Source organism: Balaenoptera borealis (assembly GCF_965194805.1).
Source record: "Balaenoptera borealis genome assembly, chromosome: 5".
NCBI classification, from domain to species: Eukaryota; Metazoa; Chordata; class Mammalia; order Artiodactyla; family Balaenopteridae; genus Balaenoptera; species Balaenoptera borealis.
The window spans coordinates 72,099,369-72,118,246 of NC_138862.1; the positions used below are offsets into that span (position 1 = coordinate 72,099,369).

General features: G+C 36.9%; 1 protein-coding gene across 4 annotated transcripts in view; it reads right to left on the reverse strand.

Annotated features, from left to right (window-relative positions):
* The window catches only part of UBXN7 (UBX domain protein 7), a 70,746-nt gene that overhangs the window by 21,736 nt on the left and 30,132 nt on the right, over positions 1–18,878 (reverse strand). For 3 of the 4 annotated variants that reach the window (XM_082393296.1, XM_082393297.1, XM_082393298.1), the window contains 3 exons: positions 7,734–7,880; positions 6,292–6,382; positions 5,509–5,636 (listed from right to left, as the gene is read on the reverse strand). In XM_082393296.1, the coding sequence (XP_082249422.1) occupies positions 5,509–5,636; positions 6,292–6,382; positions 7,734–7,880 (366 nt within the window). The remainder of the gene's footprint in view (positions 1–5,508; positions 5,637–6,291; positions 6,383–7,733; positions 7,881–18,878) is intronic. The other variant, XM_082393299.1, reaches the window with a different exon arrangement.

Sequence of the window (18,878 nt, forward strand, 5' to 3'; positions counted from 1 at the left end):
TAGCAAACAGAATCCAACAACACATTAAAAGGATCATACACCATGATCAAGTGGGATTTATCCCAGGGATGCAAGGATTCTTCAATATACCTAAATCAATCAATGTGATAAACCCTATTAACAAATTGAAGAATAAAAACCATATGATCATCTCAATAGATGCAGAAAAAGCTTTTGACAAAATTCAACACCCATTTATGATAAAAACTCTCCAGAAAGTGGGCATAGAGGGAATCTACCTCAACATAATAAAGGCCACATACGACAAACCCACCGCAAACATCATTCTCAATGGTGAAAAACTGAAAGCATTTCCTCTAGATCAGGAACAAGACAAGGATGTCCACTCTCACCACTGTTATTCAACATAGTTTTGGAAGTCCTAGCCATGGCAATCAGAGAAGAAAAAGAAATAAAAGGAATACAAATTGGAAAAGAAGAAGTAAAACTGTCACTGTTTGCGGATGACATGATACTATACTAAGAGAATCTTAAAGGTGCTACCAGAAAACTACTAGAGTTAACCAATGAATTTGGTAAAGCTGCAGGATACAAAATTAATGCACAGAACTCTCTTGCATTCCTATACACTAATGATGAAATATCTGAAAGAGAAATTAAGGAAACACTCCCATTTACCACTGCAACAAAAAGAATTAAATACCTAGGAATAAAAATACCTAAGGAGACAAAAGACCTGTATGCAGAAAACTATCAGACACTGATGAAAGAAATTAAAGATGATACCAACAGATGGAGAGACATACCATGTTCTTGGGTTGGAAGAATCAATATTGTGAAAATGACTATACTACCCAAAGCAATATACAGAATCAATGCAATCCCTATCAAATTACCAATGGCATTTTTTACGGAAGTAGAACAAAAACTCTTAAAATGTGTATGGAGACACAAAAGACCCCGAATAGCCAAAGCAGTCTTGAGGGAAAAAAACGGAGCTGGAGGAATCAGACTCCCTGACTTCAAACTATAGTACAAAGCTACAGTAAATCAAGACAATATGGTACTGGCACAAAAACAGAAACATAGATCAATGGAACAAGATAGAAAGCCCAGAGATAAAGCCATGCACCTATGGTCAACTAATCTATGACAAAGGAGGCAAGGATATACAATGGAGAAAAGACAGTCTCTTCAATAAGTGGTGCTGGGAAAACTGGACACCTACATGTAAAGGAATGAAATTAGAACACTCCCTAACACCATACACAAAAATAAATTTGAAATGGATTAGAGACCTAAATGTAAGACCGGACACTATAAAACTCTTAGAGGAAAACATAGGAAGAACACTCTTTGACATAAATCACAGAAAGATCTGTCTTGATCCACCTCCTAGAGTAATGGAAATAAAAGCAAAAATAAACAAATGGGACCCAATGAAACTTCAAAGCTTTTGCACAGCAAAGGAAACCGTAAATAAGATGAAAAGACAACCCTCAGAATGGGAGGAAGTATTTGCAAACGAATCAACGGACAAAGGATTAATCTCCAAAATATATAAACAGCTCAAGCAGCTCAATATTAAAGAAACAAACAACCCAATCCAAAAATGGGCAGAAGACCTAAATACACATTTCTCCAAAGAAGATGGACAGATGGCCAAGAAGCACATGAAAAGCTGCTCAACATCACTAATTATTAGAGAACTGCAAATCAAAACTACAATGAGGTATCACCTCACTCCTGTTAGAATGGGCATCATCAGAAAATCTACAAACAACAAGTACTGGAAAGGGTGTGGAGAAAAGGGAACCCTCTTGCACTGTTGGTGGGAATGTAAATTGATACAGCCACTATGGAGAACAGTATGGAGGTTCCTTAAAAAACTAAAAATAGAATTACCATATGATCCAGCAATCCCACTACTGGGCATATACCCAGAGAAAACCATAATTCAAAAAGACACATGCACCCCAATGTTCACTGCAGCACTATTTACAATAGCCAGGTCATGGAAGCAACCTAAATGCCCACTGACAGATGAATGGATAAAGAAGATGTGGTACATATATACAACAGAATATTACTCAGCCATAAAAAGGAACAAAATTGGGTCATTTGTAGAGACGTGGATGGATCTAGAGACTGTCATACAAGTCAGCAAGAGAAAAACAAATATCGTATATTAACACATATATGTGGAATCTAGAAAAATGGTACAGATGAACCGGTTTGCAGGGCATAAATTGAGACACAGATGTAGAGAACAAACCTATGGACACCAAGGGGGGAAAGCGGCAGGGGGTGGTGGTGGGGGTGGTGGTGTGATGAATTGGGCAATTGGGATTGACATGTATACACTGATGGGTATATAACTGATGACTAATAAGGACCTGCTGTATAAAAAAATAAAATTTAATTTAAAAAAAAGTCATGTACCACAATGTTCACAAAAAAAAAGAAAATAACTATACTACCCAAAGTAATCTACAGATTCAATGCAATCCCTATCAAACTACCAATGGCATTTTTAACAGAACTAGAACAAAAAATTTCACAATTTGTATGGAAACAGAAATGACCCAGAATAGCCAAAGCAATCTGGAGAAAGAAAAACGGAGCTGGAGGAATCAGGCTCCCTGACTTCAGACTATACTACAAAGCTACAGTAATCGAGACAGTATGGCACTGGCACAAAAACAGAAATATAGATCAATGGAACAGTATAGAAAGCCCAGAGATAAACCCACGCATATATGCTCAATTTATCTTTGATAAAGGAGGCAAGAATATACAATGGAGAAAAGACAACCTCTTCAATAAGTGGTGCTGGGAAAACTGGACACCTACATATAAAAGAATGAAATTAGAACACTCCCTAACACCATACACAAAAATAAACTCAAAATGGATTAAAGACCTAAATGTAAGGCCAGACACTATCAAACTCTTAGAGGAAAACATAGGCAGAACACTCTATGACATAAATCACAGAAAGATCCTTTTTGACCCACCTCCTAGAGAAATGGAAATAAAAACAAAAATAAACAAATGGGACTTAATGAAACTTAAAAGCTTTTGCACAGCAAAGGAAACCATAAACAAGATGAAAAGACAATCCTCAGAATGGGAGAAAATATTTGCAAATGAAGCAACTGACAAAGGATTAATCTCCAAAATTTACAAGCAGCTCATGCAGCTCAATATTAAAGAAACAAACAACCCAATCCAAAAATGGGCAGAAGACCTAAATACACATTTCTCCAAAGAAGATGGACAGATGGCCAAGAAGCACATGAAAAGCTGCTCAACATCACTAATTATTAGAGAACTGCAAATCAAAACTACAATGAGGTATCACCTCACTCCTGTTAGAATGGGCATCATCAGAAAATCTACAAACAACAAGTACTGGAAAGGGTGTGGAGAAAAGGGAACCCTCATACACTGTTGGTGGGAATGTAAATTGATACAGCCACTATGGAGAACAGTATGGTTCCTTAAAAACCATCATGAAATGAATAAGCAAGCAACAAACTGAAAAAAAATATCTGCAAACCATATATCCAACAAAGGACTTATATGTAAGTCCTTACAACTCAATAAAAAGATATACAACCCAGGGGCCTTCCCTGGCGGTCCAGTGGTTAAGACTCCGCGCTTCCACTGCAGGGGGCACAGGTTTCATCCCTGGTCAGGGAACTAAGATTCCACATGCTGCGCAGCATGGCGCCCCCCACCCCGCCGCCACAAAAAAAAATATATACAACCCAGTAAGAAAAAAATGAGCCTGAGATCTGAATAGGCTCTTTACAAAAAGAGACAGACAGTAAAAAAGCACGTGAAAAGATGCTCATATCAAAACTTGTCAAATTGCAAATTTTAAATATACTCAGTTACTACACATTAATTATACTTCAACAAAGCTATGAAATTTTTCAAAATAAACTTAAATAGCACTCACAAGAAAGCAAACAGATATGCTCACGTGACATGCAATGGCTTGGACTGACTACAGATAATAACACTGTGTATCATGAAGGCTGATTTTAAAGAATGACATTATGATGGACTCTGTTAGTTTCCTATTTCACATCCAGTCTTCTTTGCTTCCTTATTAAAAGAACCTCAACTGTGTACAAGAAAATGTGTCCAGCTAAAACAAGCAGAACTCTTATCTGTGGCTGTTTTACCTTTGGAATAGAGACGCCACCCCCTTCCTCCTTGTCCATGCTGAAGACGGAGCACAGCGTCTGTACTGTGACCATGAGGACAAAAGCCAATACTACGGATGGAGGGGGGAAAAGAAGGGGAGGAACCTGGTTCCTTGATGACATCCACGTGAGTCAAGTCCTAGACTGCTTGCCTCTGAACTTCTTGTTGAGAAAAGATGTCTTCTTTGTTTAAGCCATTATTTGTTGCTGTGTCTCTTGCACAGAGTTGATCAAAATTTGTTACATTCAGAGAATTTAGTTCAGAAGTGGGGTCTGAGGTACTAGTCACCCAAATAAGCCCTATGTAACTGTCCAATTTTATGGTCCCACTCTTTTCCCTACTAAGTAAGTCCCTTAACTTTTACAAGAGATCTAGTGAGGTTTTAAACTCAATTTATGTTGTTAATTCATCAACTCACAAGCTCAGGCTCTGGTTTTTGACAGTATCAGCCTATGTCTGCAAAAGATGAGAAAACTCTCTTAGGGAAATCACAGAAACTTCCTGGGTTTTGTAATGCCTTAAGAAAGAATTCTACTTACGTAAAACTTCTGAGTAATGGAGGGGGGGAAGAAAAGAATTCTATACAAACCCTTGGCAAGCACCCATAGCCTCTCCTTAAATGGGCACTTTATTCTAGGTAATAACTTAAGGAACTGTTTCATCACTGCATGATATTGGACTGCTAAAGTCACATCCTCTGTAACTAATTTTATCCTCACTGCCATCAAACCCAAACAGTTCCTACAATCAATGTGAGATTCCAACATCTTTGAAGGTCTCCTACATGCAACTAATCTTGCTATCAATTATCAAATAGGTCTGCCTAGTAATAGCATATTATAGAAATTAAATATAGAAATAATCTTTGGGTGGGCCTGAGACCCAGGTCTTAAAGGTATGTAATCAGCAATAATGCCCAATTACAGCATAAGAGTTGTTCTAGCAAAAATACCATTTCCGCTGCTGCTTAGACCTGGATTCCAACAGTCCAAGCAGTGCTGCCCCTGAAGAAGTGGGTTTCTCTGTTACCAGGCTTGCAGGTCAGTCTTCCTGCTCACTGCTACATAGTCACATTGTTTACTTCTAAATCCAGGTCTTAGGTCACATGCCTGATCCTAGGAGATGGGAAGTATGAATCCTGTAATTTCATTGAGAAGAGAGAACCCTTACGTAGGAAACTATCAAAATGTAAGATGTTGTGCAGCCACAAATTGTAACTGTCCACCACTTACATTATTATCTTTACCATCTTAACCTCAAACATTTTACACAAGACACTTCTATACAGTGACAGTTAACTGCCCATCACCACTTTTTAGTCATACTTACTGAACGGGCACATTTTTTGGGGGGACTGCTAGAAAGTCCATCCAGTTGCCCGTGTTCACCCAGAAATCCTGTTACTTGGTCCAAGAAAGAAGATACGTCTAACTGGTGCCACTCTACTAGCTTCTGACCTAAAGATTAAAAACCAGGATATAGAAATAAAATCAACACTCTTTCTGAATTCTCACTAAGTATTTCTTTCAGCATATACATAATTAAAATTTACTGGGAACATATTTCCACCCAACACCAGCTTAAGTTACATAGTGTCTTCATAACCTAGGGAATACATTAATTATAACCAACCTAAGAGATTCCCAGCCATCATGATGGAGGAACTACTTTATCTACTGATATCATTTATTGCCATTTAGGAAGAAGAGATTCAGAGAAAGCAATACCTATATAAAACTCAATCAATTAATAATAAACCCAGCTCTACCCTCTGCTTCTTTGGTGGGATTACAACCAGTACCTGAACAATCTTAACATTTTAGTGACCTAAGGGGATTCCTTAAAAATCATAAGGAAGATAAACAGTTATTCTTTGAAAAAACAGAACTGCACAAATATAAAATACTACCATGTCCCAAAGTTGTTGGAAACATATTCGCTAAATACACACATCAATAGATGTTTAAATAAGTGTAAAGGGCATGAACAAGAACCCTTCAACTAAATTACTACAAACAATTTTGAAACTGGACCCAGTCAAATATTAAAGATTATTTAGGTAACTGAAAGTTAAATAATAGGTTAAAGACTATAAGCTGAAATAACCCTTACCTGTCCGTGGATCCAAGATGGAAACATAGGGGAAATCCCCTAGCTTATAAAACTGTATGTATCTCTGACCTTCCTCACTGTCATGATAAACCTGTTAAATCATTGATATTAAAAAAAAAAAAAATCAGCCTCTTAAAAAAGTACTAACTATATCCTTGTTATATACCAACAGCAATTAAAGAGAAAATGAAGGTCACCTAGTGTGAACTCCCTCCACTTCCTGCCCTCAGTCACTTCTGAAACTTATATAAATATAGCAATCCATTCTTCCTCCTTTCTCAGCTCAAAAGAGGTATTGCTCTTCCTTTTCAAGTTATCTGTCCACCTATTTCATTCCTGACTCTCAACCACATATATCTTAATAAGTCACAATATATTAAGATTATAAGCTCAAGTGCATAGCATACTGCTAGGCAAAGAGATGCTCAATCAACAGTCGCTGAATAAAAGGTTACCATTCAGAAAAAAATTTACTGAATTTAGGGGCCTGTAAAACATGAACAGGCAAATTACTAACATTAATAGCATGTCTTAGAGTGGGGAAAAGATTAAGTTCATTCAGAAGTATTTATTTTATAAAAAAAATTTTTTTGGCTGTGCCACGCAGCATACAGAATCTTAGTTCCCTGACCAGGGATCAAACCGGTGCCCCCTGTGGAAGCACAGAGTCCTAACCACTGGACCTCCAGGGAATTCCCTATAATTTTTCATAATATAAACAATTGGAGCACAATCATCTACCCTTAACTTGGTAATTTATATAAAAAGAAACCAGAGCCAGTAAGACTAAATGACAAGTTTAAGGACATACAATTAAAGACTATCAAACTCAAGCTAAAATCCACATCTTAGTCAAATGTTTTTTGATTACTTCAAGATCTTCTACAGTCCCACTATCAATTATAGTAGCCACTAGAACATGTGCTACTAAAGCATTTGAAATGTGACTAGTCCTAACAGCTGTACTGTAAGTGTAAAATACATACCAGATCCTGAAGGCTTAACACCAAAAAACAAAACAAAACAAAACACCTCATCATTATTTTAATATTAGTTTTATATTAGAGATATTGATTTTTAAAATATATTAAAATCAATCGCCTGTTTCTTTTGACCTTTTTAAATGTGGCTACTAGAAAATTTTAAATCACATTACATTTCTATTGAACAGTACAGCTGCACACTCTATCAAGACGTTCAAACTCTTCTGAGATATGAATACTACATGGTTTACGCGGCTTGGTTCCTTTTTTCCTCCTTCCCTTCATTGCTGCCCTTTCACTTATCCTTACTATTTCAGCCATTATGGGTGGTTTTACTTTTTCATATGTCAAAATTTAACTCAGTTATGAATTTGTTCCAGTTTATAACCCAATTCCTCTTCCCCAACATCCCATGTACCAAAGTAAAATACTACAAAATTTTTAATTAACTCTCCCCACCTGCCAGAAAATGAAATGTTCTCGGATAATATTCTTCACAGCTTCATTGCTCCATACATCACGGTTGAGGCACTGGCATGCAAAGTCTTGTACATTCTGAATGTTTATCATCAGCCACTTATTCTGCATCTGGCCACACTCTTTGGCCTGTAAGAGTAAAGTTACATAACAATTGTTAGAAACATTTTCTACTTGGTAACTGGTATGTTTCAGAATTCAGAAGCTGTCCTTTTTCCATATAAATACTAAGTTTTTTTCCCCAAGTATGGCATCTATAGCTTTCAGTGTCTAAACATTAATTACAGGCTTCCCTGGTGGTTCAGTGGTTAAGAATCCACCTGCCAACGCAAGGGACACGGGTTCATGCCCTGGTCTGGGAAGATCCCACATGCCGCGAAGCAACTAAGCCCGCGAGCCACAACTACTGAGCCCGTGTGCCAAAACTACTGAAACCTGCACACCTAGAGCCCGTGCTCCACAACAAGAGAAGCCACTGCAATGAGAAGACCACGCACTGCAACAAAGAGTAGTCCCCGCTCGCCACAACTAGAGAAAGCCCGCGCACAGCAACGAAGACCCAAAGCAGCCAAAAATAAAATAAATAAAATTTAAAAATTAAAAAAAAACATTATTTTTTTAATAATTACATTATTTTGCTTATATGTATATAGTTATACTGTCCATTTGCAAGCATTTTTCAAATTTAAATGAACTGTTTTCCTTTTATTCACTGTTATTTGTTATAGTAGCTGGATTTTTATTGTACATGTAAACATCTTTACCTGAAAAAGATTCCACAAACAAGGGCAACAAGTCACATAATTCTATTGTGCTGTCAATCCCTATCCACAAATATATCTCTCTTTTTTAATAGTTGTAACTAGTATGTGCATATTAGTTTATGTTGTTTTATTTTCTTCAACATCATTTTCTATAAACATTTCCAAATATATTCATCTCGATTATTAGGCATGTGGTATTTCATAGAATCATTCTAAATCTTTCAGTAAAAGCTGCTGAGGATTTTTTCTCTCAGGGTTGTTTTCCTAGGAGTGTATTTCAAAATTGAGATTTCAGATCAAAGAATGTTTCAGAATAATCTCCAAAAGACTCCCCAATTTATAGTACAAATATCAATCATGAGTGCATGAGTGTGCACTTTCTTTTTTGCCTCACATTTCCTCATCACCATAATGACCTAAGAAATATTGCTGAACTGGAAAAGAATGGCAGAAAAGCAAATGAACAAATGCTACCTCAAACCTTTGCATAGAAACAATGAAATGAAAGCCATAGTTTTGAATAATTTTGTCCTGGAACAATATTTTTTCCAAATCAGTTTGACATGGGAAAATCTTAAGAATCAATTAACTCAGGTTAACAATAATTGAAGAACATACATCATTTTGGAGGTACTGGAGAATATAAGACTAAGAATATCTTTTGTTTTATAACAAAGTTTACACAATCTTACAAAAATTGTTATCCTATTTTTCTGTACAAATCCCCCAGAGAAAATAATTTTATAATATTCATTACTGATTCCACAGGTGAAAAACCCAAGTTCTAAAAGGAAGTAGCCCTATATTGAGCCAGAAAGCTACAATTAACTGGTCAAAAGCTTATTTTTAAGTATACAAATTTAATAAAATAACTCTCTGCTTCTAGAAAGTAATAGTATTCCACTTAATTCCTTGCCTATAGTAAGCACATAGATTTGATAAATGGGAGATAAATTAGTAATTATATTGCTTTAACTGAAGAAAAAGTATTTGAGAACAAAGAAAAAAAATAACACACTCTAGAGAGACAGATTGAAGAGTACATAATCCCTATAATAAGGTAAATTTATTAAGTCTGCCTCAACTACAACACTGACCAAAAAAAAGTATAACGAACTTCCCTGGTGGTCCCATGGCTAAGACTCCACACTCCCAACGCAGGGGGCCCAGGTTCGATCCCTGGTCAGGGAAGTAGATCACACATGCTGCAACTAAAGATCCTGCAAGCCGCAACTAAAGATCCCGCATGCTGCCACAATGATCCCACATGCCGCAACTAAGACCCGGCGCAGCCAAATAAATAAATAAATATTTTTTTTAAAAAGTATAACACTGAAAAATAATAAAAGTCCAGAATTCAAAAACAATGGAGAGTCATTTGCTATTGTTTTTAAAAATTCACTTATTCACATTCACACTTTCATTCATTCAGATTCATTCATTTGACAAATATTTGAGGATCTACCATGTTTCAGGTACAGTTACAGATGCTGGATTTATAGCAGTTACCAAAACAAAAATCCCTGCCTTCATGAAGTTTACATTGGGAGAAACCTTATACAAGCAAAAGAAACTGGAAGATGTTGTTAAGCAAGTACTTCTAATATAAATCAAAATTACAATGAGGTACCACCTCACACCATTCAAAATGACCACATTAAAAAATCTACAAATCTGGACAGGGTGTGGAGAAAAGGGAACCCTCCTACACTGTTGGCGGGAAGGTAAACTGGTGCAGCCACTATGGAAGACAGTATGTAGGTTCCTTAAAAAACTAAAAATAGAGCTACCATATGATCCAGCAATCCCACTCCTGGGCATATATCCCAATAAAACTATAATTCAAAAAGATATATGCACCCATATGTTCACAGCAGCACTATTCACAATAGCCAAGACATGGAAACAAGCTAAATGTCCATCAACAGGTGAATGGATAAAGAAGATGTGGTACATATATACAATGGAATACTACTCAGCCATAAAAAAGAACGAAATAATGCCATTTACAGCAACATGGATGCAACTAGTGATTATCATACTAAGTGAAATAAGTCCGATAGAGAAAGACAAATACCATATGATATCACTTATATGTGGAATCTAAAATATGACACAAATGACCTAATCTAGGAAACAGAAACAGACTCACAGACATAGAGAACAGGCTTGTGGTTGCCAAGGGGGAGAGGGGGTGAGGGAGGGATGGACTGTGAGTTTGGGATTAGCAGATGCAAACTATTATATATAGAATGGATAAACAATAAGGTCCTACTGTATAGCACAGGGAACTATATTCAATATCCTGTGATAAACCATAATAGAAAAGAATATGAAAAAGAATGTATATACATGTATAACTGAATCACTTTGCTGTACAGCAGAAATTAACACAACATTATAAATCAACTATACTTCAATTAATTAAAAAAAAAAAAGAAATTACTTCTAGAAAGAAGGGCTCCAAAAAAGACACAAATTTCATGCAAAGCAACAATGTTTGGAGGGAACATAAGAGAATCTTATATAATCTCACTAAGTATACTAGTTATATGAGTCAAGGACAAGAGGTGAGAGTGGGCCATGGGACAAATGATGAACCTTTCCTCTTGGAATTCATTAGGTTGTTCTGAATCAACATTCAAAAGCCATTATAGAGAAACCCAAGAGCAAGTGTGGCTATACCAAATAGAGAGGTATGTGACAAGGACTATCTGTGATAATGGGAGAACAGTGAGAGACTAACATCTCTCCCAGTCCCAAACAGATCAGGAAAGTATGAAAAGAGGATACAGAGGAAAAAATAATTTGCTTGAATAAATATATATGCATAAAGTCAAAAAGGAAATATATTAAAATATGCACAATACTTTCTTATGTAAATGGAAACTACTATTATTTTTCCTTGGTTTTTTCCTATAATTTTTGCCTAATTTGAATAAAAATATAAGCTATATATAAAATTTATTTAGAAAAACTTTATCTTACGTATTTTGTTACTGAATCAGTTCTTTACATTTTAACTAAAATGTTTTTACTTGCATTTATAGCAAGTACTTTTGAAATTAACAAAGTACTCTTAGTAGGACTAGGTGCATGTGCAATTGAATGGCAATTTTTATATTTTATTTTTATTTTTTATAAATTTATTTTATTTATTTATTTTTGGCTACATTGCCTCTTTGTTACTGCACGTGGGCTTTCTCTAGTTGCGGTAAGCGGGGGCTACTCTTCGTTGTGGTGAGCAGCCTCCTCATTAAGGTGGCTTCTCTTGTTGCGGAGCACAAGCTCTAGGCACACAGGCTTCAGTAGTTGTGGCTTGCAGGCTCTATAGCGCAGGCTCAGTAGTTGTGGAGCATGGGCTTAGTTGTTCCATGGCATGTGGGATCTTCCCGGACCAGGGCTTGAACCTGCATCCCCTGCACTGGCAGGCGGATTCTTAACCACTGCACCACCAGGGAAGCCCTGAATGGCAATTTTAACAAATAAACATGTATTTCTTATGAAAATAAGGAATATTATGGAAATTGTTCTGATTCGTTCTGTACAATATACTCTAGATTATGCCACTCAATCATTTAACAAAGATTTAATGAGGGGCAACTGTGTGCCAGACACCCCTCTATGCACTGTGAATATACAACAATAAATAAAACAAAATCCCTGTGTTCATGGAACTTACATGCTAATGGGAAATAAGAAAACCTAAGAAATGTTCCCTTGCCCGGGTCAGGTTATTCATCCTAAATCCCTTGCTAACTCAGCTCCAGCTACACTGGTTTCCTTGGCTGTACCAGAAATATGCCCAAGCTCTTTCCAACACCAGTGCCTTTACACTTAACTGTTTTTCTGCTCTTCCCTAAGACCCTTCTATGGTTTACATTCCCTCACTTCTTTCAGGTTTCTCCTCAAATCTCATTCTTTCAGAAATATATCCCCATCTTCCTATCTGAATCAGTCCTCTCTCATCACAATTATAAATGTATGTGAAACCTATGAAATCAACCTTGCTTTTCATTTGCCTGTAAGAACACATGCACCTTAATGTCCCCAAACAGAACAGTCCTCTCTTTGTCCCTTATTCTATTTTATTCTTTCTCCCAGCAACTACTGTAACCTGAAATTTCTCTGTGTGTCAAACACATACATAAAAAAATATATACATATATATACACTAAGTGTTATATAGGTATTGTTTTTTATTTGCTGGTAGCCTGTTTCTCCCTCTAGATTATAAATTTTTTGATGGCAAAGGACTTTGTATAATTTGTTTACCACAACCTCCCTGTGGCAGAAACTGCTTATAGGTAACAAATACCCATTTTTCCCTTCTCCTTAATAGAATCTCCAAAGAAAAAGAAATAAAAGGAATACAAATTGGAAAAGAAGAAGTAAAACTGTCACTGTTTGCAGATGACATGATACTATACATAGAGAATCCTAAAGATGCCACCAGAAAACTACTAGAGCTAATCAATGAATTTGGTAAAGTTGCAGGATACAAAATTAATGCACAAAAATCTCTTGCATTCCTATACACTAATGATGAAAAATCTGAAAGAGAAATTAAGGAAACACTCCCATTTACCATTGCAACAAAAAGAATAAAATACCTAGGAATAAACCTACCTAGGGAGACAAAAGACCTGTATGCGGAAAACTATCAGACACTGATGAAAGAAATTAAAGATGATACCAACAGATGGAGAGATATACCATGTTCTTGGATTGGAAGAATCAACATTGTGAAAATGAGTATACTACCCAAAGCAATCTACAGATTCAATGCAATCCCTATCAAATTACCAAGGGCATTTTTTACGGAACTAGAACAAAAAATCTTAAAATTTGTATGGAGACACAAAAGACCCCGAATAGTCAAAGCAGTCTTGAGGGAAAAAAAACAGAGCTAGAGGAATCAGACTCCCTGACTTCAGACTTTACTATAAAGCTACAGTAATCAAGACAATACGGTACTGGCACAAAAACAGAAATATAGATCAATGGAACAAGATAGAAAGCCCAGAGATAAACCCACGCACCTATGGTCAACTAATCTATGACAAAGGAGACAAGGATATACAATGGAGAAAAGACAGTCTCTTCAATAAGTGGTGCTGGGGGCTTCCCTAGTGGTGCAGCGTTTGAGAATCTGCCTGCCAATGCAGGGGACACGGGTTCGAGCCCTGGTCTGGGAAGATCCCACATGCCGCAGAGCAGCTAGGCCCGTGAGCCACAATTACTGAGCCTGTGCATCTGGAGCCTGTGCTCCACAACAAGAGAGGCCGCAACAGTGAGAGGCTGGCGCACCGCAATGAAGAGCGGCCCCCACTTGCCACAACTAGAGAAAGCTCTCGCACAGAAACGAAGACCCAACACAGCCATAAATAAATAAATAAATAAATAAAAATTAAAAAAAAAAGAATGCTCCTTTATTCATAAAAAAAAAAAAAAATAAGTGGTGCTGGGAAAACTGGACAGCTACATGTAAAAGAATGAAATTAGAACACTCCCTAACACCATACACAAAAAGAAACTCAAAATGGATTAGAGACCTAAATGTAAGACCGGACGCTAAAAACTCTTAGAGGAAAACATAAGAAGAACACTCTGACATAAATCACAGCAAGATCTTTTTTGATCCACCTCCTAGAGTAATGGAAATAAAAGCAAAAATAAACAAATGGGACCTAATGAAACGTCAAAGCTTTTGCACAGCAAAGGAAACCATAAACAAGACAAAAAGACAACCCTCAGAATGGGAGAAAATATTTGCAAACGAATCAACGGACATAGGATTAATCTCCAAAATATATAAACAGCTCATGCAGCTCAATATTAAAAAAACAAACAACCCAATCCAAAAGTGGGCAGAAGACCTAAATAGATATTTCTCCAAAGAAGACGGACAGATGGCCAAGAAGCACATGAAAAGCTGCTCAACATCACTAATTGTTGAGAAATGCAAATTTAGAGAAATGTAAATCAAAACTACAATGAGGTATCACCTCACACCAGTTAGAACGGGCATCATTGGAAAATCTACAAACAACAAATGCTGGAGAGGTTGTGGAGAAAAGGGAACCCTCTTGCACTGTTGGTGGGAGTGTAAATTGATACAGCCACTATGGAGAACAGTATGGAGGTTCCTTAAAAAACTAAAAATAGAATTACCATATGATCCAGCAATCCCACTACTGGGCATATACCCAGAGAAAACCACAATTCAAAAAGACACATGCACCCCAATGTTCATTGCAGCACTATTTACAATAGCCAGGTCATGGAAGCAACCTAAATGCCCATTGACAGACGAATGGATAAAGAAGTTGTGGTACATATATACAATGGAATATTACTCAGCCATAAAAAGGAACGAAATTGAGTCATCTGTTGAGACGTGGATGGACCTAGAGACTGTCATACAGAGTGAAGTAAGTCAGAAAGAGAAAAACAAATAACGTATATTAACGCATGTATGTTGAACCTAGAAAAATGGTACAGACGAACTGGTTTGCAGGGCAGAAGTTGAGACACAGATGTAGAGAACAAACGTATGGACAGCAAGGAGGGAAAACCGCGGTGGGGTGGGGATGGTGGTGTGCTGAATTGGGCGATTGGGATTGACATGTATACACTGATGTGTATAAAACTGATGACTAATAAGAACCTGTCGTATAAAAAACCAAAACAAACAATCAAAAAGCAACTAACACGAAACTTTCTTTGGGTTATTTGTATGGAAATATGTTAATATAAATGTTTCAGACATTACATGAAATTTCTAAAAATCTTGTATGTTCTGGTATAATGTCATAAGTCATAATTCTAGTTATTACTTCATTTTAAAGTATATCTCAGAAATAAAAACAAACAAACAAACAACAAAAAAAAAACAAAAAGACACATGCACCCCAATGTTCATTGCAGCACTATTTACAATAGCCAGGTCATGGAAGCAACCTAAATGCCCATCAACAGACGAATGGATAAAGAAGATGTGGTACATATGTACAATGGAATATTACTCAGCCATAAAAAGGAACAAAATTGGGTCATTTGTTGAGATGTGGATGGATCTAGAGACTGTCATACAGAGTGAAGTAAGTCAGAAAGAGAAAAACAAATATCGTATATTAACACATATATGTGGAATCTAGAAAAATGGTACAGATGAACTGGTTTGCAGGGCAGAAAATGAGACACAGATGTAGAGAACAAACACATGGACACAAAGCAGGGAAAGCGGCGGGGGGGTGGTGGTGGGGGTGTGATGAGTTGGGCGATTGGGATTGACATGTATACACTGATGTGTATAAAATTGATGACTAATAAGAACCTGCTGTATAAAAAAATAAATAAAATAAAATTCAAAAATTCAAAAAAAAGAAAAGAATCTCCAATTTTCAGCTAAGCATCTTGACTTCCTAGTGTCCTCTGCAACTAGGTGTGGCCACATTGCTAACTTCTGTTACCAAGTCCAGGCTCGCTCTGCTCGCTGCACGACAGGCCAATAAATCCAGAGATGAGGTGTTGAGGCAAGGGACTTTATTCGGAAAGCTGGTGGACCATGAGGACAGCAGACTACTGTCTCAAAAGAACCACCTTATCGTGGTTTGGATGCCAGTTTCTTTAATAGAACAGAAAGGGGGAGGAGATGAGGAAGTAAAGTAAAAAGACCGTTAAGTTTTGCAAATATCCCCTGGAATAGCCAGCCTTGGGGAGGGGATGTGTTAATTTCTTCTTTCTTGCAGCCATCCACAGGTGGACAGGGTTAGGATGCTTCCCTGAACAAAGGCACTTTGGTTTAACTTTCAGACAGAGGGGCAGGGTTCCCCGAGGCAGGCCATTATATATAGACAGTATCCTTTTAGTGAACAAAAGCAGCAGAAAGCAATGGTTAAAGCAAAAGAAACAGATTCAACATGTAGTCAGATTTGGCTCTTCCCTGTTACAGTTCTGGTCAATGGAATGTGAGAAGTGATGTGTATGACCTCTAGGTTGTGCCTTTAAAGGGAAAAGGTGTACCCTTCTCGGTCACTCCCTTCCTTCATGCTAACTGGAAAGCAAACATGGTAGTAAGCCACCTTGAATCATGTAGACAAGGGCAAGCAAGACCTCGCAGAATAGGACAGAAAAAACTGCATTCGTAATAACTTCATAGAGCAGAACCATCCTAACAGCATGGACTTCTATCTTGTTTAAGTTAATGTTTGTTTTATTCCTGGTCTCTCTCACACATAGTTAAATCTTTATCCCAATACACATAATCCCATCCCCTAGAACAAGGCCTTGTAACGGGAGGCCTCGCTAAATATTTACTGAATGAACAAGTGAACTAATCAATCTCATCTGGTTAGCATGAGCCAGAACCCTTGAACATGGTCTACCTCTAGTTACATTAAGAAATAAGAAAGTCTATGAGCTTCCCTGGTGGCACAGCAGTTAAGAATCCACCTGCCAATGCAGGGGACATGGGTTCGAGCCCTGGTCTGGGAAGATCCCACATGCCGCGGAGCAACTATGCCCATGCTCCACAACTACTGAGCCTGCGCTCTAGAGCCTGCGAGCCACAACTACTGAGCCCATGTGCCACAACTACTGAAGCCCGTGCACCTACAGCCGTGCTCCACAACAAGAGAAGCCACTGCACTGTAACAAAGATTAGCCCCCGTGTGCAGCAACGAAGACCCAACGCAGCCAAAAATAAAATAAATTTAATTTAATTTAAAAAAAAAAAAAAGAAAGAAAGAAGGAAGTCTAGTTTCTACACCTATAAAACTGTGGCTCAGATCTACATCTAATTCAAACCTGTGGGTCCTGCCTGAGCAGCCAGACTATTCCTTTAATTTTTAATATTCACCTCTCTAAGTTTCAATGACTTAATTTTGCATATTACTTCCCTAATTTCTATAAAACTAATGGGTATATCATTAGTCATAATGAAATGCCTACTTTTTCTGGGAATGTTTATATCATTTAAAGGCTTGTAAATGATAAAGTTGAGTATTATCAGTGAAAAAAATGAAGATTGTTGAAAACAACATAGGTCACAAAATTCAAAGAAACAAGGTGACACAACTTAACAAAATGAATCAAACTTCAGATAACAGTATCAAAAAAGATTCACATTTTCCCTTAATAACAAGCCGCAGAGTAACTGCTTTTTATGAGCCCAAAGTGACCAAATTAAATCAAGCTCAGAGTTATTTAGTTAAGCCCCAGAGCAACACAAAAGCTAATGAAAATAGAAAGCACATCAAAACAAACTCAGATCCTTTTTGTCTTACATATTGTGCTATTCTGTCAATGGTTATATTATCACCATAACAGTAGAAAGGATAGGCAGTTACCATGTTAAAGATCATGAACGAAAGATGAAGAAAACTGAGGAGACATCTAACCTGACATCTTTGACCTGATAAATGAACACCAGACTCCCTGAACTTTATTTACACAACAAAAAGAAACACATTTAATCAAATCTCCATCATCTGGATTTTGTTACACGCGGCCAAACACTTTCAGGTTTTACAATTCAGAAAATTAAAGAATTCAGAAAGAAAAAGCTTACAGTTAAATTTCTTAACCTAAATATTTCATTTAGGCTACTTTAAGAGTATCTCTAAGGACAAAATTTTTTTTTAAAAACAATCAAAATTCACTTCTAAATATGTAGCTACTAACGTCATTTTTACAGTTATTGTTTGGCCTACTTTATCCTAACAGAAAAGACTTACCTGAAATGTCAGTGATTTACATCTACAGAAATGCTCTTCTGATTCAAAAGAGCGTTAACATGATAGTCAACACACAAAAGCAAGTTGTTTGAACACCTCAACAGAAGAATGTTTAAAATCCTAACTAAACGCATTCATTTACCAAATACCATGTTCCTATTAAATGCTAGAGACTGGGTCCCAAGGATCACCAAAATAAAAAGAAACATGGTTCCCCTGCCCTCAGTAAGCGTATAATTTAGCAGACAATCATATAAACCTGCTCCGGAAAATTTTCCTTTGGCTTCGGCTAAATTAAAACAAGAACTAAGGGAGAACATACTCCGCAACCACAGAGACATTCTTTTAAAACACACTAGGATCCTCATAAAAAATATGGGTAAAAGATACCTACAAACAACTCACAAATGGTCAAAACAGACACACACACAATATTCTCAGTAGTAATTAAAAATATATAAACTTTTAAGAAATATAAATCAATGTAACCTTCTAGGTATCTCATACTTACTAAGATGCCAATTCTCTACATGCTGAAAACTTTTTTTTGCTCTTAGAAAGAAAAACGCCACTAAAAATGCAAAAAGATTCATAGCTCAGGCTTAGAATCTCCAACAACTTAC